The 27,347-nt window shown below is 43.0% G+C and overlaps 1 protein-coding gene across 4 annotated transcripts in view; it reads right to left on the bottom strand.

Moving 5' to 3' along the window:
• GSK3B (glycogen synthase kinase 3 beta) overlaps positions 1-27,347 on the bottom strand; it is a 239,654-nt gene that overhangs the window by 73,318 nt on the left and 138,989 nt on the right. For all 4 annotated transcript variants that reach the window (XM_054043189.1, XM_054043181.1, XM_054043199.1 and 1 more), the window contains exons 4-6: positions 25,622-25,732; positions 17,899-18,029; positions 13,389-13,495 (exon numbers count right to left, since the gene is read on the bottom strand). In XM_054043189.1, the coding sequence (XP_053899164.1) occupies positions 13,389-13,495; positions 17,899-18,029; positions 25,622-25,732 (349 nt within the window). The remainder of the gene's footprint in view (positions 1-13,388; positions 13,496-17,898; positions 18,030-25,621; positions 25,733-27,347) is intronic.

Genomic DNA, 27,347 nt, shown 5'->3' with positions numbered 1-27,347 from the left:
ACTCATGGCGATCGGGGGAGGTCCCAGATGACTGGAAAAGGGCTAATGTAGTGCCCATCTTTAAAAAAGGGAAGAAGGAGGATCCGGGGAACTACAGGCCAGTCAGCCTCACCTCAGTCCCTGGAAAAATCATGGAGCAGGTCCTCAAGGAATCAATTATGAAACATTTAGAGGAGAGGAAAGTGATCAGGAACAGTCAGCATGGATTCACGAAGGGGAAGTCGTGCCTGACTAACCTAATTGCCTTCTATGATGAGATAACTGGCTCTGTGGATGAGGGGAAAGCAGTGGATGTGTTATTTCTTGACTTTAGCAAAGCTTTTGATACTGTCTCCCACAGTATTCTTGCCACCAAGTTAAAGAAGTATGGGCTGGATGAATGGACTGTAAGGTGGATAGAAAGCTGGCTAGATCGTCGGGCTCAACGGGTAGTGATCAATGGCTCCATGTCTAGCTGGCAGCCGGTTTCAAGCGGAGTGCCCCAAAGGTCGGTCCTGGGGCCGGTTTTGTTTAATATCTTTATTAATGATCTGGAGGATGGTGTGGACTGCACTCTCAGCAAGTTTGCAGATGACACTAAACTAGGAGGCGTGGTAGATACACTAGAGGGTAGGGATCGGATACAGAGGGACCTAGACAAATTAGAGGATTGGGCAGAAAAAAACCTGATGAGGTTCAACAAGGACAAGTGCAGAGTCCTGCACTTAGGACGGAAGAATCCCATGCACTGCTACAGACTAGGGACCGAATGGCTAGGTAGCAGTTCTGCTGAAAAGGACCTAGGGGTCACAGTGGACGAGAAGCTGGATATGAGTCAACAGTGTGCTCTTGTTGCCAAGAAGGCTAATGGCATTTTGGGCTGTATAAGTAGAGGCATTGCCAGCAGATCGAGGAACGTGATCGTTCCCCTTTATTCGACATTGGTGAGGCCTCATCTGGAATACTGTGTCCAGTTTTGGGCCCCACACTACAAGAAGGATGTGGAAAAATTGGAAAGAGTCCAGCGGAGGGCAACAAAAATGATTAGGGGTCTGGAGCACATGACTTATGAGGAGAGGCTGAGAGAACTGGGATTGTTTAGTCTCCAGAAGAGAAGAATGAGGGGGGATTTGATAGCAGCCTTCAACTACCTGAAGGGGGGTTCCAAAGAGGATGGAGCTCGGCTGTTCTCAGTGGTGGCAGATGACAGAACAAGGAGCAATGGTCTCAAGTTGCAGTGGGGGAGGTCCAGGTTGGATATCAGGAAAAACTATTTCACTAGGAGGGTGGTGAAACACTGGAATGCGTTACCTAGGGAGGTGGTGGAGTCTCCTTCCTTGGAGGTTTTTAAGGCCCGGCTTGACAAAGCCCTGGCTGGGATGATTTAGCTGGGAATTGGTCCTGCTTTGAGCAGGGGGTTGGACTAGATGACCTCTTGAGGTCCCTTCCAACTCTGATATTCTATGATTCTATGATTTTCTGTTCTTGAATATTTGCAAATTTCAGAGCTTCATTTTTTATTATATTTATTTAAGATAAAGGTTTTTTTTCCTTTAATGTTCTTCATGGTTGCTGGATATACAGTAACTTCTCTAATACCTTGATCTGAGTAATTTTCTTGCCTTTGAAAGTAGTTCTGTCATTGTAAATCTGTGGAGAAAAAAAACTTTTCCCCATTTGAGTAAGAAAGATCTTTTTCATGACAGACTTTAAAATAAAGACTGCCTATCTTCAAAATTAAGTAGGTGGCTAATTACAGGTTGGGATGAAGGTTGTCTTTTGCCACCATATTTGGCACCCAATGGATTCTATCTATTCACTAGTTCCTTTATAACATTAGCTCTAGTAGATGAGAGATTCATTTTTTTAAAATAGCTAATTGGATCAGGATTCCCACTTCTTCAGGGAGACTGAGAAATTATATACTGAGTTCTATTTTCAATATCTTCAGCTTTATTCTTTAAGTAGATAACTGATTTCCACGAGCTGTGGACACTAGCTAAATCACAGGGTTTTGCTGATTGCATAGTTCTACCATCTTGTCTGTCTTAGAATCATAGAATATCAGGGTTGGAAGGGACCTCAGGAGGTCATCTAGTCCACCCCCCTGCTCAAAGCAGGACCAATCCCCAGACAAATTTTTGCCCCAGATCCCTAAATGGCCCCTTCAAGGATTGAACTCACAACCCTGGGTTTAGCAGGCTAATGCTGAAACCACTGAGCTCTCTTTCCCACCCCTTCTCGATATGCTCCACCACTCTTTTAGACCTGTGAGTTTTGATTTCAGATGCAGCAGAAATTGTCTTAGTGCTCAACAAATTCCATGGAGGTTCAGACAGCTATTTCTGTATTTTAATCAGGTGAGGAAACAAAAATTAGCACACAATCGTTGATCTTAAAGGGATTCAGCCAGGAACTCACAGAAACACTGCTTAATTGCTCAATTCCTACTTTTGGGTAATTGCTAACAATTGAATAAGTTTTCTAATTTCTGGCTGCAGCTGACTATGTGCATGCTCTTTGGAATTTTAGTTCCTATTTAACTATAAATATCCTGTCATGGCAACAAACATAGTTTTCAGGCTCTTAAAAAGTCTGCTCTCCTACCAGATCAAAAAACTATTTACACCCTTAATTCCCTGCCTCGTATGTAACATTACAGCAATTGTAATATTTTCTCACAATTATGCAAACCTGCTATCAATATAGCAAACACATCATGACGGGAAACCCCTCTAAAAAGGTTCAGTGCTCAGATCCCAAAATTTGGATGCTTATCGAAACCTAAAGAGGCTTCAGCCAGGCCCCGTAACTGTACAGACATGAACAAACATTTGCAGGCCCCAATTCCCCCCCACCTAGAATGATGCTACAGCCCTACTCATTTTTATCTAGTGCTATTTGGGATAATGAATAGGAGTGCTTCTTTCTCTGACATCTTCATGGGCTATAATAACCTTATCCCTCTTTTCCTCCATCCACTATGTATTTTCCCTTTTCCTCATCCTAATAGGGTCGCCCCCCACCCCCTTTCCTCGGTCATCTCGTGCTCTCTCTCTCACTCAGCCTCTTCAGAGGCCTGAACTAGCATGCAGTGTTTTGTGAACGTGTGAATGAAACTCCAGGAAGCTGCTCCACATATATTCAGTATCTTTTCGTCCTGCAGGGATGCTGCAGAGGCAGCTTGTGCTCTCATGGAGAATGCCCTTACCTCATCAGGTATAGGGATATGCGCTAATTAGCAGCACACAATGAAGCACCCAGAAATCCACTTAGGATATGTCTAAACAGCAATAATACACCCACATCAGGCCAGTGTCAGCTGACTCTGGCTAGCGGGTCTATAAAATTGCATTGTAGACCTTCGGGCTCAGACTGGAGCCCGGGCTCTGGGACTGCGTGAGGGGGGAGGTCCCAGACCCTGGGCTCCAGCTTGAGCCTGAAAGTCTATACAGCAATTTTACAGCCCCACAATCTGAGTCAGAGTCAGCGGCCGCAGGACAGCCATGGGTGTTTTATTGCACTGTAGACATACCCTTGTCTTCATGACCTTTCTGCTGTGGCAAGAAATAGCTGTGGTGATTTTTGATAGGTTTGGTCCTTTGCATGTAGAACACAGGCACCACTGCCATCGAGGGAATGAAGTCTCTCTCCTCTCTTCAGCAGAGGCATGGATTTTGGGAAGAAAACAGGTAAGTGGACAGTTGGATTGATATGGAATTTCAGAAATAACCTTGGGGAGGATTTTTAGGATAAGGCAAAGGGAGACCTTTTCTTGTGAAAAACATTATATAGTGGGTCTGTCATGACGGCTTTCATCTCGCTCACCCTTCTGACTGAGGTAATAAGAACTAAAAATGCAACTTCCATAGACAGGTGGGACATGGAGCATATTGCCAAGTGTTCAGATGGTTGTCTGGTGAGTGTTGAAAGCACAAGATTGAGGTCCCATTAAGATGTAGCTTTGAACACTGGTGGAAAGTCCTGACTAAACCTGGCATGAATTTCACTGTTGTTGGGTGAGTGAAAATGGAACATCCATCTAGTGGAGGAAGGAAGGCACTGATCACTCTGAGCTAATGGAAAGACTTGAGTTTTTGTTTTTTTAAATCAGGAGATAATCTAAAATGACTGGGATATTTGAAGAGCTTGGAAAAGGCTGATTATGCCAAGCAAAGTAGAGAAACATCTCCACTTAGCTAGTTAGCAGGTCCTAGTTGAATCTTTCCTACTTTGAGTAAGAATAGTTTGGATAGGTGCTGAGCAAGAATGTTCTAGTTCTGATGCCCATCCAAATATCAGGCAGTGAGGTGGAGTGGGTCTGGATTGGGGAGTCTGATTCTTTCCCCTTCCTGGCAAGGGGCAGATCCTGATAAGAGGACAGACTGACATTCTCAGAAGCTCCAGGAACCAAAATGGTTTGGGCCAGTTGGGTGCTCAGAGAATGCTTGGGACCCTGTTGTGATGGATCTCTTTCAATACTTGTGGTAGCAGGAGAACAGGAGGAAAAGCATATCTGAGTTCATCAGTCCATGCCAACAGCAGAGCATCGCCCTGGAAGCCATGACCCATAGCTCCTCTGGGACAATACAGGGGAAGTTTCCTGTTCATTTGGAATGCGAAGAGATCCCATTGAGGCATGCCCCACTGAGTGAGTATCTTGCTCAGGACAGAGCTGTGCATCACTCACTTGCGATCACCAGAGAAGTGTCTACTCAGGTTGTTTGCTAAAGAGCTTTGAGCACCTGGAAGGTATGTGGCTTGGATGGTGATGTGGTTTCTGATGCACCTGTTCCAAAGCCTGACCACTTCTAGGCAGAAGGGAAGAGATCTTACTCCGTCCTATTTATGTAAAAGACTGTGGTGATGTTGTCTGACATGACTTGGATATGGAGTGAACGCATAAGGGGGAGAAAAGCCCTGCATGCCAGGCGCATTTCCCTTAGTCCCAGCAGACTGATGTGCAGTCTGGCCTTCTGTGGGGCACAGGTACTTTGTACCACATGGGCATTCAGCTGAGCACCCCAACCCAGAAGGAATGAATCTGTTATGATGGTGGCACTGGGGGCAGGAGTGTTGAAGGGGAAGCCTACTCTCACTCGTTCTGGATTCAACCACCAGGTATGAGAGGCGATGACCCTAGGGGTAATCAGTCACTCTGGTGCTAAGGTGATCCTTGCCCGGTGAGTACACCAACAAAAGCCAGACCTATAGGCATCGTAGATGAAGTCTGGTGAACAGTGTCACAAATCCATGAGGCACACACTGACCGTAATCCTTGGTCGGCAAGTAATCTGTGTTATCAGATTGCGCATTAACTGAAATATTTCCATGGGGCGGAAAGCGCTTGCAAAATGGAGTCCAGTGTCACTGGATAAATTTCATGTCCATGTAGGTGTTAAAATAGACTTTTCTTTCTTCACGCAAGTGCCCAGTGCTGCTAGAAGATGGAGCAGGAACAAAGTCATCAACCTGACCTACCTAGGAGCCAATCATCAAGACCTGGGAAAACTGTGTAACCTTGATGTCTCATTTGGGCTTCCACCGCAGAGAAGACCTTTGTGAATACTCTGGATGCTACTGCTAGTCCAAAGGGAAGGACAGTGTGCTGTAAATATTCTTGATCCACTAGAAACCAAAGGAACTCTCTGTGGGACAAATGAATATCTACATATCCTTCATTGAAAGCTGTGAACTATGAATTTCAACTTTTGAATACAGCTGGTTCAGTTGCAGAAGGCTTAGACTGGTTCAGTTGCAGAAGGCTTAGACCCTCTGACTTTTGTGGGGACTAAGAAATAAAGGGAATAAACCCTCTCCCTCAAGACTGAGGTGACACTTGTTCTATTGCCCCTTATTGGAGGGGGGAGTCTGCTTCCAGTTAAGAATCACCTCATGAGAATGGTCCTTGAAGGGGGGCTGGGAAGGGAGTTTGCGAGGAGTGAGGAAAATAAACTCCATGGCATATCTTGATGGATGTGATTGACCACCTCTACCACCAAGGTCCCAGGGTGGGGGTGGGTAAAGGTGTGTTCGTACCCCTTAGATGGCACAAAGTATTTATGCTCCACCCCCTTGGCCCGTTGGCGGGATAGAGGTGGGTGTGTGCCACAGCACCTTGGTGGTATTCTGTATAGTTTTAATGAGGGGCAGAGCCACCCTCGAGGGCCCTTCAGGGGCCAGAATATTCACCATGGGATCCGTGTCCTTAAAGACCTTCTCTGCCTGCAAGTTCAGGTTCTAGGCCGCCCTCCTGAGTAGGTCCTGATGGGCCCTAGGGTCTATAGCAGACAATGGGGTGCAGATCCCTGCCACCACCTCATCCGGGGAGGAAGAGGACAACACCCTGGGTGGCACTAGGTCTTCCTGACCCTCTCGCTCATGGGAATCCACCCGCGTGGTGGCCCCTTGAGCGGTGCAGGTGGTGACTAGTGACCAAGGCACCAGACACTGCACAGTGCCGGTGCCCGGGTCGGTACCCAGTCTTGAGTGTTGGTCGGTCTGGGCTTCTGTATCCCGACCACAGGAAGGTTCCCGGGTGACAGGCTCGGATGCCTCCATCAGCTTCCTCTCTGACACCACCGACAGGGACCTGGAACCGGGCCCCTGGGCTTGGTGGTAGGCCCGCAGTGTCCAAAAGGTCCACTGAGTAGGCCCCTGCCACTGAGGAGGCCAGGCGATTACAAGCACCAGCTGCCCTTCATCCTGCCTCAGGCAATGCTGGGAGAAGTACCAGTTCTGCCAGGATATGTAGGAGTCAACCTCTGACTCCGAGGAGAAGTCTGAGCATGACCAGGGCGGTGCAAACCTAGACGGTGCTGGGGCAAAGGCGAGCAGTGCCGCAACATAGTAGGCTTGCCTCCATGACGGACAAACGCCAGTGCCATTGTCAGTGCCGTCGTCGGTGCCACTGTCAGAGGCAGAGCCCAGGCCAGCAGGGCAGGAGACTGTGCTGTCATGGCAATTAGGTCCCTTGCTGCCTCCAACGTGTCCGATGTGGAGGGAAGATCCAGGTTCTCCTCCACTCCCCCTGCACCGGGAAGTCCACCAGAACCAGACTCAACAGACTTCCCCGAGAGGCCGGAGTCGATGGTCCTGGCATATGCGGGCCCAAAGTTGGGTGTCCCGACATGGGATGCATCCTGCTGGTGCCCACATGCTCCGTTGTCTTAGTAGGAAAGCGCCCCCTGACGCCCTCTTCTTTTTGTGCGGTGCCTCAGACTGGAATTGGTTCTAGGTGCCGGGTCTCCTTAGATGAGTCCTTTCTCGGAGCCATGGCCTCCCACACCGAGGCCGGCGCGCTACACACCGAAGTGTCTGGTCCCATGCCACCTGGGGGCAAAGGGCTGACTCCATTAGAAGGAGTTTCAACTGAAAGTCCCGCTTTTTTTTTGTTCTGGGCTAAAGCCCCTGCAAATGTTACACCTGTCGGACTGGTGGCCTTCTCCAAGGCACTTGAGACAGGAGTCATGTGGGTCTTCCTTGGGCATGGGCTTGAGGCAGGACCCACAGAGCTTGATGCCCTGAGACCGAGGCATGCCCCGGTCCCAGGGATGGGATGGGATTGGGGGCGGGGGGAGGAGGGGAAGGGAACTGCCAACGTAAACTTAACTAACTGTACTACTAACTAACCACAACTATACAAACTATTTACAGATAGAGAAGAAAAGAGTCCACTAGGGAATCACTTGCAAACGAAAGAGAGGATCTGCTCCAACGACCATCACTGGCGTTAAGAAGGAGCTGAAGAGGCAGTGGGTCGGCAGGGAAATATATACACCGCCGTGAAGGCACTGCTCTAGGAAGCTCCACAGCCAACCCGATGGGTAGCACTAGGGAAAAACCTTCTGACGATTGTGCACGCAGCGCGCACACACCTACTTGGAATGGATATGAGCAATCACTAGAAGAACACAAAGAATTATTACGCACATGTGGGCCAATGGACACAGTTTCCAGACAGGCACATGGCACACATGCCCACTCACGTGTGGAATATACATCGGGACCAGCACTTGAAGAAGAATCTGAAGAGTCTGAGAAGTCATCAGAACCACAACAGCTCTGTTTATACTCCTCTATCACAGTATCCCTGTCCTTTTCAATTAACAAATAGATTAATCTAATATTACGAGTCATTTCAATTGTAACAGGTTAGCACATACTTATTTTCAGCACTGAAAATTATTGCTTGATGAAGTGCGGAAGGAAACCACATCTCAGTGTGGCAGCTGGGGCTCAATGCTTTACCTTGAAAGTGACTGGTCACAAAAGTCTCATTGCCAGCTGTCTGGCCTAGCACACCCATAGGAGATATTCTTCAGAGCCTTTCTTTAAAGATCAATCTATCACTCTCCCTCACAACTTCAGTCTTTTTCCTAGAGAGTACTAAACTACCCTGTGACCCCTTGGTTTTGGATAGCCACAACAGAAATCTGTGATATGACCACACAGATCAATCTTCCCCTGCCAGTGGCTATACATGTTCACTCTGGAATGCTTCCAATCCCCTGCTAGCCCAGTGAGTGAGGAACTGTACTAGAGACTCAAAGGTTCTGGCTACAGTACACATACAACTGTGTTTTTGTAATCAATACATGACAAATTCATCTGACCTGGCTACAATACACACAGTTGTGCCCACACAGCAGCTTTTTTCACAACAACCATGTTTGTACATTCACCCCACCACACTTCCTGACTGTATCGGTATGTTCTTGGAAAATCAGGGCAGCTCTCCCATAGTACCTCTGCAAGGGTCAGAGTACCCGGAGGACAAGCACACAGAACACAACTAGGAGCATGGGGTGCAATATACTCTGGGTTGCCCTCTGACACAGAGAGCTGTAAGGAAGGTGCAGCCACGAAACGGCATACACAGTTAAGGGATTGAGTCTACACCGCAAGGGGGGCAGGGAGGGAGACGAGAGGGAATCTTTTGCAAAATGGTTATAAGAAGACAACCACCTGACAGCTAAACTACTTGTCAGGGCAAAACCCTGTTAGTTTCCACGGTTACTAAGTACTGGCCATGTCGTTGTAATAATAAGCCATGTTTACAGCTGACTCGGCTGCTATACCGTTAAAAATTCTGTTAAAAGTTTTAGTGTAGGAACACTTATTCACATAACACACGGCTTCATTACTAACCTGTTTCTTATGTACCTTTATCCATGTTGGCAACAATTATTATTTTAAAGACTAGAATAAGTAATTGTCTGATTCTTTATTTAAATAATATAATCAGGTCTGTTGGATGATCTACTGAGGCATCTAACTGTAATAAGAATCAGCACTAAAACAGTAATTATGTATACATAAGGCTACGTTTTAGTCATGGGTATTTTTAGTAAAAGTCACGTACAGGTCACGGGCAGTAAACAAAAACTCACGACCTGTGACCTGTCCATGACTTGTACTATATGTCCTTAACTAAAACTTGGGCTGGGGGTGCTCTGGAAGGGCGGCCTGGGGTGTGTCACAGGTGTTGGGGGGGCAGGGGGAGGGAGGGCCCAGGATCCCCACTGGTGCTGGGGGGGGTGGGGTGGGGGCAGGGCTGACAGCTCCTAGGGCAGGGGCCGGAAGCTCCTAGGGAAGGGGTTCTCAAACTGGGGGTTGCAAGGTTATTACATGGGGGGTCATGAGCTGTCAACCTCAACCCCAAACCCCGCTTGCCTCCAGCATTTATAATGGTGTTAAATATATAAAAAAGTGTGTTTAATTTATTACCAGGGGGGGGGGGGGAAGGTCGCACTCAGAGGCTTGCAGTGTGAAAGGGGTCGCCAGTAAAAAACAGTTTGAGCCTCACTGTCCTAGGGGGAGGGAAAGCCGGGGGGCTCCATGTGCTGCCCCCATCACGAGCACCAGCTCCACAGCTCTCACTGGCTGGGAACTGCAGCCAATGGGAACTGCGAGGGGCGGTGCCTGCAGGCAGGGGCGGCGCGCAGGGGCCCCTGGCCTCCCCGTCTAGGAGTTCTAGGGACATGCCGGCCACTTTAGGGGAGTGCCCCTGAGGTAAGCACCGCCCCGTACCCCAACCCCCCTCCCACACCCAAACTACTGCTGCTTGAGAGGAGGACGTGGTGGCCAGAGTCTGCCCCAGGAGCGGACGGCGCGGCTGCCCTAGCAACCCGGAGCCAGCCACACCGGCCGCTGCAGAAGCCATGGAGGTCACAGAAAGTCACAAAATCCGTGACCTCCATGAAAGACACGCAACCTTATTTATACAGTATCATAAATTTGCACGGTGCTTTGCAAAACTTAAATGGAGCGTCAGTGCAGAGGAACTTACAACATAAGATAAGGACAAGAGGTGACAAACAGAGGTTGAGGGATACAGTGATGAAGAAGGTGATGACAATGTAATCATGTGGTCATTTACAGGATTCATGCATCCGTACGGCTTTTTTAAAACATGTTATTTTTAGATTGTATTCCATCAACTTCCTTGATGTCATGCACTTTGAGGAAATTATTTGTTTTTTTAAGAGATTGTTTATATTTCTACTCCTGATCTCTACAGTCAAAAAAGACCTGTCTTGTACCCAAATTTAGATTCTCGTATGTCCAGGTCAGTCATGATGACACTAAATAGCTAACTGGTAGACTACAACCTAGATACCGAAAATAGGCAGACTAGAACACGTTAGTTACAATGAAGAATATCATAACCAACCGCTGATGTGGGTGTGATGCATTGAGACTGGACTGTTGCTCTTGTGCCACCATTGTGTCATTGTACATTTGTGTCTGCTCTTTATGTACAGATTCACATGCAGAGCTACAGAAGGGGTCCGAGAAGCACATCGGAACAGGAGCAGTTCCAATGGTTGCTGCATTATATCGTGTTACTGTAGCTGCACTCAGGAGTACCACTGTCATTCAAGAGTAGCTGATGCCTCATGGAAAACCTTGAAGAAAACATTCTACTCCTGAAACATACTTCTGGTCATATATTATTAAATGCAATAAAATAGGTTAACATAACATTAAGCAGGACCAGTTAAAAGTCAAAGTGCAAAAATTAAGATTCTGATAGCAGTATTTACTTGGTTTTGTTGCCCAGATTGTATGCTTACAGGATCCAGTCTATCCTAGCAAAAAAAACAGGGTTATGCTACACAATCAGTTAGAAAAACAGGAAAAGAAAACATGTACATATGTATAATGTGGTCAAATTCATGCTGTTTTTGGAAGTGCTGGAGCATTTCCTGACTTTTCTGTTATTTAAAGTGTGCAATATTAATGACACATTAATGACTTTTTTGAAAGATGATTTAATGTTTTCCTCTTCCCTTTAACAAAAACGATCTGTGCTTTTATGCTGGTATGTAAATAGTTGCACTTTGGCTTTGAAGTTCACTCCTCACTGAAGCCAATGAAGAGGGGAGGGTGAGTTCCCACTTTTGCTGTTGCTGTTTTGCCTTTCAAGAGTTTTTGAGCTTGGCAGCTGTGTATCTGTTTACTTCGTGGTGAAGACTCTTAGAACTGGATTTAAAAATAAATAAATTAAAAAGAGGGCAGGTCCCAAATGTGTAGTATTTTGCAAAACGCAGCCAAATTGGAGAAACTAAATTTTCAGGATATGCCTGTAATTTTAAACTTTTTCCTCTCCATGAAGGTAAGAATTTGGGGGGTGGGGGGGTTTGAGGTGGAAGGAAGCAAGGATTTGCTGTGTATTATTTTTCAAGTTAAATGCTAACAGTCAGTTTCATGCAGATTGTTTTCATATTTATCAACCTCTACCACTTACAAACTTACAAACGAATATTTTTTAGTGTTTAACCTGCCCAGAACTCCAAAAATTTTGCATCGATTTGGTTCAAACTTTCAAACAAAAATTCACCTCCAAAGAAAAAATCAAGCATGGAAAACATTACCAAGCAAGAGCTTCAGAAAAGGTGAGAGTTCTGAAAAGCATTGTCATGTAGAAAGACTTTAAATGACAAGTGTTTTTCAGCGTTAACTATAACAGGCTCTCTTAGTGGTGCCTACAATATTTGTTTCATTACAGCAGAACATTTGCCTGAAAACAGAATATTAGTTTCCCCAGAGCGCATCCGCACCTAATGCTTGTTCATGAATCCCCTGTGATCTCATGTGTGGTTATGTCACATACAGATGGATCACTTCATTTGGGAGAAAAGTAGCAAGGATATGTGCAGTCTTTAGAAACGAAGTGCTTGTATTTTTACTGGATTCATCACAGGTCTAAGCAAAAGCCGTGGGTGCTGCCTGTGGGTGTCTAGACTAGGAAAAAAGATAATTTTTAAAATTACATTAGCTAACCTGTTTAATTAGTTTTTAAACACCACTAAGCACTTGGTGTATGACAGGGCTTAACTCCTTTAAAATATGCTAACTGGTTACAGTCAGTCCTAGACTCTTCCCAGGCTTGACCATGACCACCTAACATTTTTAAAGGTGTTACCTCTTGCCTACACTAGGTACTAAGAAATATTTTAAAATGTGATCACTAGTATGTTTTTAAAAGCACCTCCTTCTCCTGGTGCAGACAAGGCCCATATGAAAACACTCAATCACTTGGAATAGACATATGAAGTCCTCAGATCAGGACGCTTGAGATCTGAATTATGACCCCTTTAATGCCAACCCACATATAAGGTCCCCGTGTATTCTGTGATTTAGAAACCAAAACTACCAACATTGTTAGCTATTTCATTGCTGTTCATTTTAGCAGAAATCTATTGTCTCCTATGCCTCCACAGGTACCAGAAGCCCCAAGTCTTCACTCTCTGGCTAACGAAAGTGCCAGCTTTCTTGACAGCTTCTATGATGCAGTTATTAGTTATCTAAACAAAAAAAATAATCTTTGACCTTTTGAAAACTTGAGGTGTGGGGACAGCATAAATAAGTTGAATATCAAAATAAACAAATAGGGTTATTACATGGATTATATTATTCTTTTTCATATTTGATTTAAATTGTTGAGATTTTTTTTATGTCCTATAAACTACACAGATCCTTGCCCAGAGTTTTTCCAAGACACCAACACCCAAATCCATTTTCTTTATTATTAAAAATACTTAATAAAATTCAACCAAACACTTGAGCAAGAAAACTGCTCCACTGAAATTGTTTGGACAGCTCCAAAAAACCCCCCAACTGTTTGAAGTTTGACTTTTAGCCAATCACGAATAACTTCCCAACCCACACTGAAGTCTAGAAGCGAGAAAATCATGTAGTGATAACTTCCGAAACATGAACGGACATGCATTTACTTCAAGAACCATCTTTGACCACCTATAACCAGATCCTTCTTTCAAGGGTCACACTTGAGCACTTTGGGACAGTTATAAACTTATTTATATATCTATTTTGTTCACAATAAAAGCAATCAAAAACAGTGCAGTCAGTACAGAGTGCAATACACAAAAAGATATACATACCTATACTGGAGGTATAATCGGTGGCTCCAAAGATCAACTCTGGTGCCCTGTAGTACCGAGAGCAGATGTAAGAGACATTAGGCTCTCCACGAACCAGCTGCTTTGCACTAGAGAGAAGCAAAACAGAGATCTCCTTCAGTGTCAGAAGATTTTACCACACTTCAGCACAGGCAAACGTAGTTTTATTTCTCTCTCTCCCGCCCCCCATTTCCAAACTATTCTGTATTGATGCTGTGATGTTACACCCCATATTCTTCATAGAAATAGTTATGATATGAATATGGCATAACTAAGATATGCTTTATGCAAGATGCCTCATGTACAATATCATTGGAAAGGTTATGATTTACTGAATGTGATTATCCAATTTATATGCTTGTGTCATTTCTGTATCTAAAGTTAGGAATATGGACTATGTAACAATTACAACTGGGTGTGAATCGGGAAGACACCCACCGGACAACAGGCCACCAGATTTGATGGGCCATTAGGAAGAAGCAGCAAGACTGTGAAGATACTAATCTCTCTCCTTCCTGGGAGGCGTCTTGGGACATAGCTGTGACACTACTAGGTCAGGTGGTCTTGTCACCGGATACTAAACATTATCTTGGACTTCTTGTAACTTTCCATTAAAAGGAGAGGGGGGGGGTCAAGTTTGAGAAACAAAAGATCTCGTCTTATGTAAATCTTATTTAAGGGTGGAAAGGAAGGCAAACGGGACTCTCCTCCATTGCCTATCCAAGAATAAGGACTGCTGAAAGAACCTGAAGGGACAAAGGAACTAACCTGAAGGGAAAGACAAGGGTGGGTCCAGTCTGTAAAAAGAAATAACTGGAACTCTGGGCTACAGAAACTCTGCATCCTGCCTAATTCAACATTTAGGGTGAGAAATTACATTTTGTAACCGGTTTCTTCAGTGAATCAAGCTTAGTTTGCATGTTTTGTTTTATTTGCTTAGTAATCTGCTTTGTTCTGTTTGCTATCCCTTATAATCGGCCTTTTATAGTTAATAAATTTTTTTTTGTTTATTATTAAACCCAGTTTATATAATTTCTAACTGGGGGTTGGGGGGGGGGGGGGACAAGAAGTAGTGCCTATCCTCTCTTCACATTGAGGAAGAGGGTGACATTTTATGAGCTTGCGCTGTGCAGATTTTTCTATACAGTGCAAGACAGTATTATTTTGGGTTTCTCTCTCAAAAGGGGTGTGCATGTGAATGCTGGGGGAGCCCTCTCACACAGATCTGCCTTCAGTCTGTGTCTGCAGCAGGGTGTGGCCCTACCTGTGTGTGTGTGCTGCAAGAGGCCAGAGAGCCTAATTCAGCAAAGCAGGGAGAGGGAATCCAGGCTGGTGGAGCAGGAGAGGCTCAGTGGAACCTCAGGACATCAGGTAGCATCCCGGACGTGGGGGTCTAACCCATTACAGATGCATGTGACAAAGTTTTTTTTTTTTTTTAAACTGTCAGACCAACTCAAACCAACAGCCAGTTATCTTATGATAACACATTGGCCATGCCAAAGGACATCTTGAGCACAATCTAGCAGACAAATAGATTCATATTCCTGGATAACACTATACTACTTTGCTGGGTGCAAAGATTTATTTACAGAGGATAAAGGCTTGACAGAGTCTGGTTCAGTCAAATTTAGTCAACTGTTGAGGTTCAAAACCCCCTACCACTCACTCACTCAAACCTAAATATCACCTTTCTTTATGATCACATCAGCACTCCTTTGGTTCTATACTGCTTAGGAAGGCACTGTAGGTTTTTATTTTTATTTTTTGCAGTGGGACGAATAGGAGAAAGAGCAGGCTGCAGGCATCTGACAATGGGCTCTGCCCTGACTTAACATTAAGGCTTTGTCTGCATTGCACAATGTCCATCTGGGCCCTAAACTACCGCAGAATTGCCTCTGTCAAAGCAGCAGTCACCTCAGGTAACATCCCCCCACCGAAGAAAATGAAGGAACTCAAGAAGTTTCATTTGCAACATCAGGCAATGAGCATATCTATTACCTACTGTACTCCCACAGCTTTAGCTGATATAGATGGAAAACATTATATGGGGTGGGCAGCAGAAGCAAAGTGTGAACCACAGTAGCTTTTAAAAGATATAAGAACATGAGAACGGCTGTACTGGGTCAGACCAAAGGTCCATCCAGTCCAGTATTTTGTTTTCCAACAGTGGCCAATGCCAAGTGCTTCAGAGGGAATGAACAGAACAGGTGATCATCAAGTGATCTATCCCCTGTTGCCCACTTCCAGCTTCTGGCAAACAGAAGCTAGTGCTATCTACACTTCAGTATAATCATATTTTTGTAACAAGTTTGTGCCACACAGCTGAAATGATTAAAACAAACATAGCTGAGTTATGCCCACAGCATCTTTTTGTACAACACAACCATATATAAAATCAAGGGACAATAGGACAAGCTCAGATCCAAATGAAGATTCCCCCACATGGCAGGGCACTGAGTTACTACTACTGCTGCTCCAGTTGCTCTAAAGGCACATCAATGTAATTCATACTAATTATTTAGATTCTAAATAAAAGGGTTTTGCAAAATTAAATAAGTAGAAATGTAAATTTCCAAAGCCATGTTTTCAGTGTATACTCAAACATTATACATTTTGTGTTTTACTGGATATTTGACCACTCTCATCCTAGATGCAAATCTAGGGGTTTATCTCCTTCCATACATTTTCTTCTCCCTTCCCAACTCATCCGTTAGTTTTCTCTACCTTTAATTCTCCTTCTGCAGTCTCCTGGACCATATGAAACCCCAATGTATATTCTTGAGAGAAGATTCACTCCAGGTTTCAGAATTTAACCCCAATCTAACAAAGAGCTTCTATTGATTCCTCCTGATTACTTTGTTTTTAAATGATAGCAATATGGGTTAATTGGTGTGGGGCTCTTTCTGGAGGGTGGCAGACAAGACATTTAGTATCTGTCAAATTCTAAAAGTAGCATTCTCCCTGTTTTGCCTTAAGGTCATTGATTCCTTCTCCTTTGGTGTTAACTTCCATGTATTGTAATCTTTTAAAAAGAGATTTTTGTGTCTCAAACATGTGAGTTATACTTGAACACACATTTTGGGTTGGATCATCATCATTCAAAAAAGCAATGCAGCTTAAAAAGAGTTGGTAATCTGATGCTGTCCATATGCTGTGGAAGCAATTCAAATCAAATGCTCAGTTACACTGACACAAACAACACCTCCTCCCTCCCAATATTTAGTCTTTTTCTCATTTAACTTGATCTGAAACTCCTATTTTTTTCATGGAGCATCTTATGTAGCTAAATAGTGTTAGTTTAATTTTGCCTGTAAAAAAAGTTTTAGTCCATCATTCTTATTTTAATAGTCTTTTGTTACAATCTCAGGAGAAGATTCTTGAACCACCGTGCATGAATCTATATAGCGCTTCAAACATCACTTCAAGTTCCAATTTACAATAATCAAGCTAGTTTAGCAACAATTGCTCTGGGGACATCTCATACACACATACTCTCCAAGTTACTTAAGTCTACTACAGTTAAAGGGCGTTTTGGGTAAGGGACTCAGAGAAAGGAAGTGGATTTCTGACTTCTACCAGTGATCTTGCCCACGTAAAGAGATTTACAGCTTTAAGCATCTAATGACAATCCTGCTCTATGGATACCAGAAAAAGAATGTGCCTTTTGACAAGACTTGTAAATCCCAGTATCTAAGACCCTTAGTTAAAAGTCTATTATCTCCGGCTGACTAAGTCCTTTGGTATTTGAAATACTATACTAATTGGTATAAACATGGATTCAGAACATACATATTCAAGTAGTACTGGATTAGCATTATATTTTTCTATTGGGGTTATTATATCACACCCATCACCCAATAGTTAAACTCGGATAGCTGTTCTTTCCTAACCACTATATTTTCTCTAAACATCTGTATACTTTTTTTTTTTTTTAAACATACCTATACAATTTCTTGTTTTGATTTTTTTAATTCCCCTTCTTTCTGAATCCTCTTGCATTCACCCAATCCCTTTCTCTCTCTGAGATAATTATACACACACACACACAAATGGCAGGAAAAAGGGGAGGGTTGAGATAAAAAGCCTCTGCACTCAGCCTTTTCCAACTAGAAGGGAACCCTATTAAGATACTGTTCTATGTAATATAAAAAGTCTCTGTGTCGAACTATGTCATGGTTCTCTTTAGATAAATTAGTTTTAATCAGGCTTTGGAATACAAAGAGCTTGACTGCACTAGAAAAGCTTTGCTGGCATAGCTACACTGGCAAGTCCTTCTAGTGTAGACACAGTTTATACCAGCATAAAAGTCCTTCTGTAGTACCCAAAGAGACATAAGGTATACTGGCACTTTTATACTGTCATAAATGTGTCTACATCAGGGCTTATACTGGCATAATTTTGTCAGTAATGAAAAATCACATCCCTACGTAATTTAGCTATGCCAGTATAAGTGTTAAGTGTACTGTAGACCAGGCCAAAGAGACAGACTTACCTTCCAAAGTCACAGAGTTTTAGGACAGCTGTATCAGGGTCCAGCAAGAGGTTCTGTGGTTTTATATCCCGATGGCAGATTCCAAAGGAATGGATATAGGCTAAACTCCGGAACAGCTGATACATGTACAACTGGAACACAAACAGACAAGGTATAATGTACAACTTCCTTGTAACAAAGAGTGGAGGGGGGGGAGAAGGAGTGGGAGAGAGATTAGCATACTAAAAATCTTACATAGTAAGCCAGAGTGAATTCTACAGCATACCAATAAAAAAAAAAAAAACACTAGACAAAATTTAAAGCAATGTTGGCAAGACAAGTAAGGCCTAAAAGTTGGACTTCACTTTTCTTCCCTTCCACACAACCTCAACACTTCTTTGTTCAAGTCAGGGTAATTTGTTATGCAAGTATTCCTTGACCTTTCAAAAACAAAATGTTTTATTCGTAAAGAATATTCATGACAGCAGTCCAGCATTCACAAACAACCCTACAAGGAATGATGGCTGACAGAGAGAAAAAACACACAGCAAACAGAAATACTTCCCTGTCAGATTTCTCAAGTCCTGTCTATATTAGGTGAAGAGGCAGCGTGACAAATTCTTGAATGGAACCCTTGAGCTTGCTACACTGGTACAACTTCGTGCATCCACACACAACACCCACACCAAGCAACTTTCTAGTGTTGGTTGTCCTAGCAATTTGCATTGCTTGGAATGGCCTTTAGATCAAATCTAGAGGAATGAGTAAAATCTAGATATTCTGAAACTGTCACGAAGTTCTTGCTCCCAGCAATGGCGCCAAGCACTATGAAAATGAACGTTGGTTACTTGTAACTGAAGTTCTTCAAGACACATGCTACATAGTCATGAGACGCACTAGCCACGTACAGCTGAGATGGTGGAACCTGGCTAGCAATGCCTTCTGGAATGTGGAGCCTTTTGGAACTCTGGCCATCTTAGTTCCTTCCCACCACCTCCTCTGGTCCAGGTTATAATTAAGACTCCCAAGGAAGAGGGGAAGGTGAGTAGGGGGTGTGAATATGTAGAGTCCCACCTCAAAGAATTTTGGTCACAAGTAACTTTCATTTTTCCTTTGAGTGGCCTCTGCATATGAAAGGGATTCTCTGAGAAGGCTGTAACAGTGGGGTTTTTCTGGTTTATCATGAAACAGACTTCTGAAGAGAGTACACATGCAAAGGATGGCAATGACTAAATGATTGTTTGATGGGCCTTATTAACCAATCATCGAGATACAGGAACACAAATTCCTCTTTTCTTAGGTGAGCTGCCACTGCCAATAGACATTTAATAAATGCCACGAGACAGGAGAAAGTTCAAATGGAAGGTCCTTGTATTGAAAATAGTCTTCTCTCCACTGTGAATCAAAGGTACTTCTGATATACATGACTTGCAGCAATGTGAAAGTAGGCATCTTTCAAATCAATGGCTGAAAACCAGTCTTTTGGAGAAAGGAAGGGTATGATAGAGCTAGGGTTAACATATGGAAATGGAACTTCCTGAGAGATATATTGAGTTTCCTGAGGTCTAGAATCAGTCAAAGCCCTCCATCTTTCTTGGAGATTATGAAATACTTTCCATAAAATCCTGTGCGCCTTGAATCTCCCTGGTACCTCTTCTACAGCTCCCATTTTGAGTAAAGCCAGAACCTCGTTTTTTAACAAGTTCTTATGAGAGGCGTTCCTGAACAGAAACAGGGAGGGTGAGTTGGAAGAGGCAAAGTATTTACATTGAATCGAATACCCACTGTGGATGAGTTCTAAAATCCACCTGTCCATAGTTATAGAAGTCCAATAGTAGAAATATTGATAAAGTAGCTCTCTGAAGAGGGAAAAGTAAGCATCGGTCAAGACTGGATTGCAGTCCTTATGAAATGCCTCAAACCTGTGGGCTAAGGTTCAACACCATAGCTGCCAAAGATGTTTGCTTACCTTTTGCCCTTGTTTTGAAGTTTCTTCTCCTCTGCTGGAAAGACTGTTGAGGAGGATATTGCTGTTGGCAATAATATCTCCTCTGTACTAGAAAAAAAGGGAAGATGGCAATGAAGGAAGCTATCTTTGGTACCTAAATACTGGTAATCCTGGTCTTCTCTGGCCTTGCTGCATAATTTGTTTTCTTCATCTTCTCCAGAAAGTCATTAGTCTTGGTACCAAATAGACCTTCTCTTTCAAAGGGAAAGTCTTCTACATCAGCTTTAGTTTCTCGGGGTAGTCTAGAAAATTTGAGCGAGACATATCAAAGAGGAATTGCAGATACTACAGTTTTAGCTGTCTACTCTGAAAAATCAAAGATGCTTGCAATGCATGCTTTACTACTACTTGCTGGCTCTCTGTAGCACAAGCATTAGCAAGTTTCTTTTGTTGATCTGGCATAGCCTTTTAGTAAAGGCTGACATTTTCTTCCAAAGACAGTATTGGTAATGTGCCAGAACAACTTGGTAGTTCACAACCCTTAAGGTCTACATAGAAGAGAACTGTTCTTCCGAGTTCATCCATCATCATTTTGTGTTTATCCAAGGGAGTAAAGTAAACTGAACCACTCTTAGATCTTTAAACAGCTGCTTCCACTACTAAGGAATCTGACACCGGGAGAGTATGAAAGAAATTCCCTCCTGGGTAAATGATATAAACTAAGCTAATACCTGAAAGGCTGCATTCTCCTTCGATGGAGATGTGGCAGTGCAGACATCTAGGTTCTCTTCAGGAGATATCCATTGTCAGTTTCAAGATTATAATTCTTCAAACTCCTGAAGGGTGATCTCTTCCTCTACATCAGACAAAAAATCATGCATTAGAGCAGGAGACTGGTCTCCTTTCTTATGTGATATCAATAGATCCTGTATCTTTAGTTCTGTAGGGCCTGGTTCCACTGGTACTGGTGACTGAAGATATCCACTATACCCTTAGTGCTGCAGATCTGGTTAGTAAGATGGAGTTGACCAATAAGACCATCTCTGTGCCTTGGGGGCATTCTCCAATCCATATTTGGGTTCAATTCATAATATGATCCCACCACGAGGGTTCTCTGAGAAAGGTTGAGAGCCCAATCATTTTCTCTTTAATAGTGGACAGAACAAAGATGGCACCTGCCACTCTTAGACATAATCAGGAGCCAAGAGGCGATAGCAGTGGATCCAGTATAGGAAAGAAACCTACTGGGGAACCCAATGCTGTTATAGGGGGATGGAAGAGGAGAAGACATTTGCTGTTCTTTTACCCTTCTGTTCCCTACGACAGTCAAATCTAGAGAGGAGTTCCTTCTCTTCTGTAGTTCTTCTCTCTCTAAATTTGATTGAGGCGGAGGCACTGGAGCAGAATGATGGATTTGTGCCAGTCTCGTCAAAGAGGGTTGGGTAAGGGAATCGGAACAGATACTTGGATCTGATACTATCTTTTGCTGCCTCTTTTTGTCTTGATAAGTGAATCTTTGGATCCTTCGATTTTCCTACTGGATCAAAGTCTCTGGCAACCAGCATGACAGCTGGACCTGGTGTCACAGCTGCGTGTTTCTTAGCTCTATTTCCAGAGTCTTTACACAATGGTCCTCTACTTGACTCCAATGTGGCAGGATCCGAGGAGCTTCTCGTTTGTGGACTGGCTCTCCTTACAGAAGCTGTGACTGATGGCCATCTCACGATGACTCTCAATAGATTTCTGATATGTAGGTTTACGTAATCGACTTGTCCTTTGATGCGTCCAGTGCCAAGACTGGTGTATATCACTTCTTGGAACTGACCATATTACCCAATCTGGCAGGTAGAGCTGCAATTGCTTCCTTGAAGGCGATTACTTGTAGTCCATTCTGTCTCTTCTTCTCTACTCTCAGGGTAAAGATGTTGCACCTGGAGGGTGAATGTCCTTCACTAAGGCAGGCAAGACACAGTGTATGAGCATCCAATGCTAGAAAGACTGAAGCGCAGAATCCACATTGTTTAAAGCTTTATTTGTTTTTATTTTTGGATCTGGCAACAGGTCTTAATACTGACCCAGAGCTTCTGAATGCTACGCTATTGAACACAAAAAAAAGCTAATTAAACTAAAATCAGTAACTGTATCTAAAACTAGCATTTCGTAACTAACTGGGCTTTATCTAAGAGAAAGATCTAAACATGAGGTCTGGGTACATTCCTGATTCATTCCAGTTGCACAGAGTTGGACGGAACAGAGAGGTAACGCACCGCACCCCTTTTACAGCCTCATCCATACAGTGTGGAAAGTAGGGCAAGAGGAGTGCATGAGCACTCAAATGGACACCACTATCAAGGTCCCATCATTTGAGCTACCCATGGCTGGTGCATCATGAGTGGGCATATGCAGGAGCCACTCGAAGGAGAATAGGTGCTTCAGGAGTTCCAGAATGCATTGTTGCAATTGTGACTGTAGGATGTACTGTGTGAGGAAGTGCCAAAATGGTTCTGCTTAAAAACACTCGTGAGAAAGAGCACTGGGCCATTGCAAAAACCAAGGATGGGAAAACCCATCATTTCATGCAGAGAATGTTCCTCAATGCCCTCCATGCATTGTGTAAACAAACCCTAGAGGGGATGTTATAAATACTGAGGACTGCACACACAAAGTCTGCAGAAATATTTAACCATAACCCTGTTAAACAGTCCTGTATGTGTCCTTCATTTTACTACTCGGAGCTGATCACCAAGGTATCATGGTGTTTACAAACCAAAATGTGCACGTCTTTAACCAACCTCCTCTTACTCTCTACAGTTTCATTCAATGGCAGTGAATCACATCCACTAGACAGACCACTCTGCCTGAATAAGGCACAAACAAGAAATGCAGCTGTAAGGGACAAAGTTTTTCCATGCAAAAATGTATGCAATCCTGGTGATCAGCAGCAATGGAAAAATAAAGTAGACCAGGAGAGCTTAACACAGTGTTAGTAAAATATTCTTGTTGGTTAAAGTTTGTGTTAGTGGAACTGTGCTATTTTGAAGGTGGACTAAAATCTCATCATTATGGTGGGTGGGGGAAAGCAGAATGGTGCAGGTAAAGGCATTGTCAAGGTTCAGTTTGAATTGCACAGCCTCTACAAAGCCTCTAAATATTAGATCGGTTTTTACTCTTACTGGTAACATACAATTAATCAGGGCCAGAAGTAGTTGAGCACCCATTTCTCCTTATTCCGTGGGACAGCAGGTTCATTTTTAACTGTAGTGGGGATCTCTCTACATATCTCAAATGGTTAGGAGGTAGGGAGGAGAGAAAGGGAGACTGAGTTTTTCAATTTAACTATGATAATTTGTTGGACACCCAGCCTCAAGTAAAATACAATTACCACCCTAAATTGGTCTCTTTTGCCTCTACTCTCTAGCTGCCTGGCCCAATCGCAGGGGTATACCTGGGGTATGGTCCAATACATCTAGAGGGAAATTTTAAAGACCATCCCTCTCTGGTTTTACTTTTAAACCTCTACAACAATTCCCTGCTGTACCCCACTTCCAGTGATTCTTGTATGCTGTCTTTCCACCAGTCAATTGAGCTGTGTCCCGACATCCCCAGCTCCCTCCACCCAGAGTTTTACTTTTAAAGCTCTGGGTGGACAAAGGTGAGCACAGTCACTACTGCTTGGAGTGACTTCACTTGGAGTGGGAACAACTAACCATGCTAAACAGAAGTATCCACTCTCCCCCTACCCAAAACTCTAGTCAAACACATGATAGCTACAAACAGGGGAATTGCTCTGAAGCTGTTTACCTACCTGAGAGCTCTACCTGGCAGATTACTGGCCAAAGCAAGCACGTCCAGCTGCAAAGCAGGATCCTTCTGCCTACCTTTGGCTGGCTTCAGAGTTGTGTTAAAGGTCTTTTAATTGGTAGGTATAGCAATAAGGTCGTATCTGTCTCAATTTCATCACTAACTATTCTTTGTGGATTTTTTCTTTCCCTCCCCCCCGCCCATTTCTGTCAACAGCCTGAATCCTGTCCAGCCTCCAGGTTCAAGTTAGTTTTTGTTATTTTATAGCACCCCAGATACACCATTAGGAGATGTTAACTTTAAAATGCAATAATTACAAACAAGTAAAATTTGTTGTCTGAATTTCCCTTTATAAATATAAAAGTATTTTGTAAGTTTTCTCCAAAAAGTCTAAGAGTGTTCTTTATTACCCAAGGAGTCAAAAACTGGTATATACAAAATTTAGTATGATGCCCTATCTCAGAATACAACTGGATGCAATTTGTATTTTTTTGTTGCCGTCATTTTACATTGCTACTTTCTTATCTTCCATATTATATAATGTTAGCAGCTGTGTCATAGAATTGTAAGACTGGAAGGGACCTCAAGAAGTCATCTAGTCCAGTCCCCTGCACTCATGACAGGACTAAATTTATCTAGACCATCCCTGACAGGTGTTTGTCTAACCTGCTCTTAAAAATCTCCATCATTTTCCCTAGGCAATTTATTCCAGTGCTTAACTACCCTGACAATTAGGAAGTTTTTCCTAATGTTCAACTTAAACCACCCTTGCTGCAATTTAAGACCTTTACTTCTTGTCTTATCCTCAGAGGTTAAGGAGAACAATTTTTATGCCTCCTCCTTGTAGCAACATTTTATGTACTTAGAAACTGTTATGTCCCCTCTCAGTCATCTCTTCTCCAGACTTAACAAACCCAGTTTTTTCAATCTTCCCTCATAGATCATGTTTTCTAGACCTTTAACCATTTTTATTGCTCTTCTCAACTTTCTCCCATTTGTCCACATCTTTCCTGAAATGTGGCACCCAGAACTGGACACAATACTCCAGTTGAGGCCTAATCAGCATGGAGTAGAGCGGAAGAATTATGTCTCGTGTCTTGCTTACAACACTCCTGCTAATACATCCCAGAATGAAGTTTGCTTTTTTGGCAACAGTGTCACACTGACTCATATTTAGCTTGTGATCCACTATGAACTCCAGATCCCTCTCTCTTCTGTACTCCTTCTTAGGCACTCAATTCCCATTTTGTATGTGTGCAACTGATTATTCATTCCTAAGTGGAGTAAAGTATGTTCTACTTTATATGTATAATTTTAGTATATACCTCCACCACCAGAATTCACATTGTGGACAACTCCAATGAGGCTTAAAAGTTTTTTGACTTATTTGGTAATAAAACTCTGACACTACCCTACCTTGCTAAGTTATCCTTCTAAATAAGTAAATAAATAAATAAATAAATAAAAATCTACAGATAGTGCTCAGGTAAAATCAGTTTCCCCAGAGTGTGTATGTAGGAAAGCCATGAGCATTTAAACTTAAGAACCTTCAAGCAGGATATGATCTTATTGTAATTGCAAACACCTGAAAATGTTTAACTGCATAAGATCCAAATAACTGGGCAAATTCTGGAGGGCATACAGTTAAATTGTAAACATACTACTTCAACAACAGCCCAGATACATTGATTTGTCTCTGGGACAAAATATCACTGCTGGGTTATAATTTCTCTTAAAATGTAGGAGTCTAAACAACAGCACAGAGTGTTGCTGAAACTTGCCACCTTAAATTTTTTATATACACAGTTAGGCTCCAACAATTTCCTCTTATAATCATTTCTTTTTATAGATTTTGCTGCCTTGAAATAAACCCTTCACTGTTTAATCTACCCTGCTGTTTAGTGTGAGAATTTAAAGTTCAGGTTGGGGAAAACTAACCACAATTAGAAATGTTGTGTTACAGCAAACTTCCTATTTCAATTTATAATTACCTACCTTGACATAGATCATAGGGAGTGTCTGTTTGGCCCGACTATAATGTCTGGCAACTCTGTATACTGTTTCAGGAACGTAGTCCAGCACCAAGTTGAGGTACACCTCGTCTTTCTGGAAGAGAGAACAGAAGAAATAATTAGGAAAAGATTCAAAACAGGGAAATGCAAGAACAGTATTCAAGGCAGCTGTCAGCTTAAGAAATATGTTAGCTTGCAAGGTTCTAAGGTTTTAACAAAGGGTATGTCTACGCTCCAAAAGTGCATTATGTTAGAAAACATGCTGACTTTTTTAAGCTAATGCAATGTTAAACATGAGTTGTCCATTACTGCTAAGTTACATTCAATATCATGCTAATTAAAACAGATTCGTTAACAGGTTTTCTAACGTGAGGCATTTTCCCAGAGCAAGTGAGGCCAAAGACCACTCTGCCCATTCAAGTCTCCATAAAAGATGTTTGGGGGAATGATATCTTCCATCTCACAATCTCACACTATTTACAAGAATTGCTAACTTCAAATTCCCTGACACACCCTACTTAAATTTCTTACTGATAAATGGTGTTTTTTTTTTTTTAATTCCAGCACATCTGAGAAAGGTTAATCTGATCCTGTTGAAATGGTAACATTGCTATAAGTATTTTAAGGACTAAAGAGATTTTTCTTTTCTCCAACAAAAACCCTAAGCATAATACAACAGAGCAAGAACAAAGCTTCAAGCATGATGTTTAACATTTTCAGCTTGTCAGTTTCAGAGAGATCTGTAATCTAATTTCAAACTTCACACTGAGGTGGGAGAGGGATGAAAATCTGTGACCTCACATAAGGGGTCTTGATTTTAACTCTTGCCCATCTTAAATTATTTGTGTTAAAAGAGGAATTACATGAAATGAGACATCACGTTCACACAGTGCTTAATTTAACTAGAAATTAGCCAGGAACAGTCAACATGGATTCACCAAGGGCAAATCATGCCTAACCAACCTGACCGCCTTCTATAACAAGATAACTGGCTCTGTGGATATGGGGAAAGCAGTGGACACGATATATCTTGACTTTAGCAAAGCTTTTGATACGGTCTCCCACAGTATTCTTGCCAGCAAGTTAAAAAAGTATGGATTGGATTAATGGACTATAAGGTGGATAGAAAGCTGTCTAGATCGTCAGGCTCAACGGGTAGTGATTAACGGCTCGATGTCTAGTTGGCAGCTGGTATCAAGCGGAGTGCCCCAGGGGTCAGTCCTGGGGCCGGTTTTGTTCATCTTCATTAATGATCTAGATGGTGGGATGGATTGCACCCTCAGCAAGTTCACAGATTACACTAAGATGGGGGAAGAGGTAGATACGCTGGAGGGGAACGATAGGGTCCAAAGTGACCTAGACAAATTGGAGAATTGGGCTAAAAAAAAAAATCTGACGAGGTTCAACAAGGACAAGTGCAGAGTCCTGCACCTAAGATGGAAGAATCCCATGCACTGCTACAGGCTGGGGAACGACTGGCTAAGCAGCAGTTCTGCAGAAAAGGACCTGGGGATTACTGTGGACGAGAAGCTGGATATGAGTCAACAGTGTGTCCTTGTTGCCAAGATGGCTACCGGCATATTGGGCTGCATTAGTAGGAGCATGGCCAGCAGATCGAGGGAAGTGATTATTCCCCTCTATTCGGCATTGGTGAGGCCACATCTGAAATATTGCAACCAGTTTTGGGGTCTCCACTACAGAAAGGATGT

This window comes from Malaclemys terrapin, chromosome 1, assembly GCF_027887155.1.
Source record: "Malaclemys terrapin pileata isolate rMalTer1 chromosome 1, rMalTer1.hap1, whole genome shotgun sequence".
NCBI lineage: Eukaryota > Metazoa > Chordata > Testudines > Emydidae > Malaclemys > Malaclemys terrapin.
This window is presented reverse-complemented; position numbering and strand designations above follow the sequence as displayed.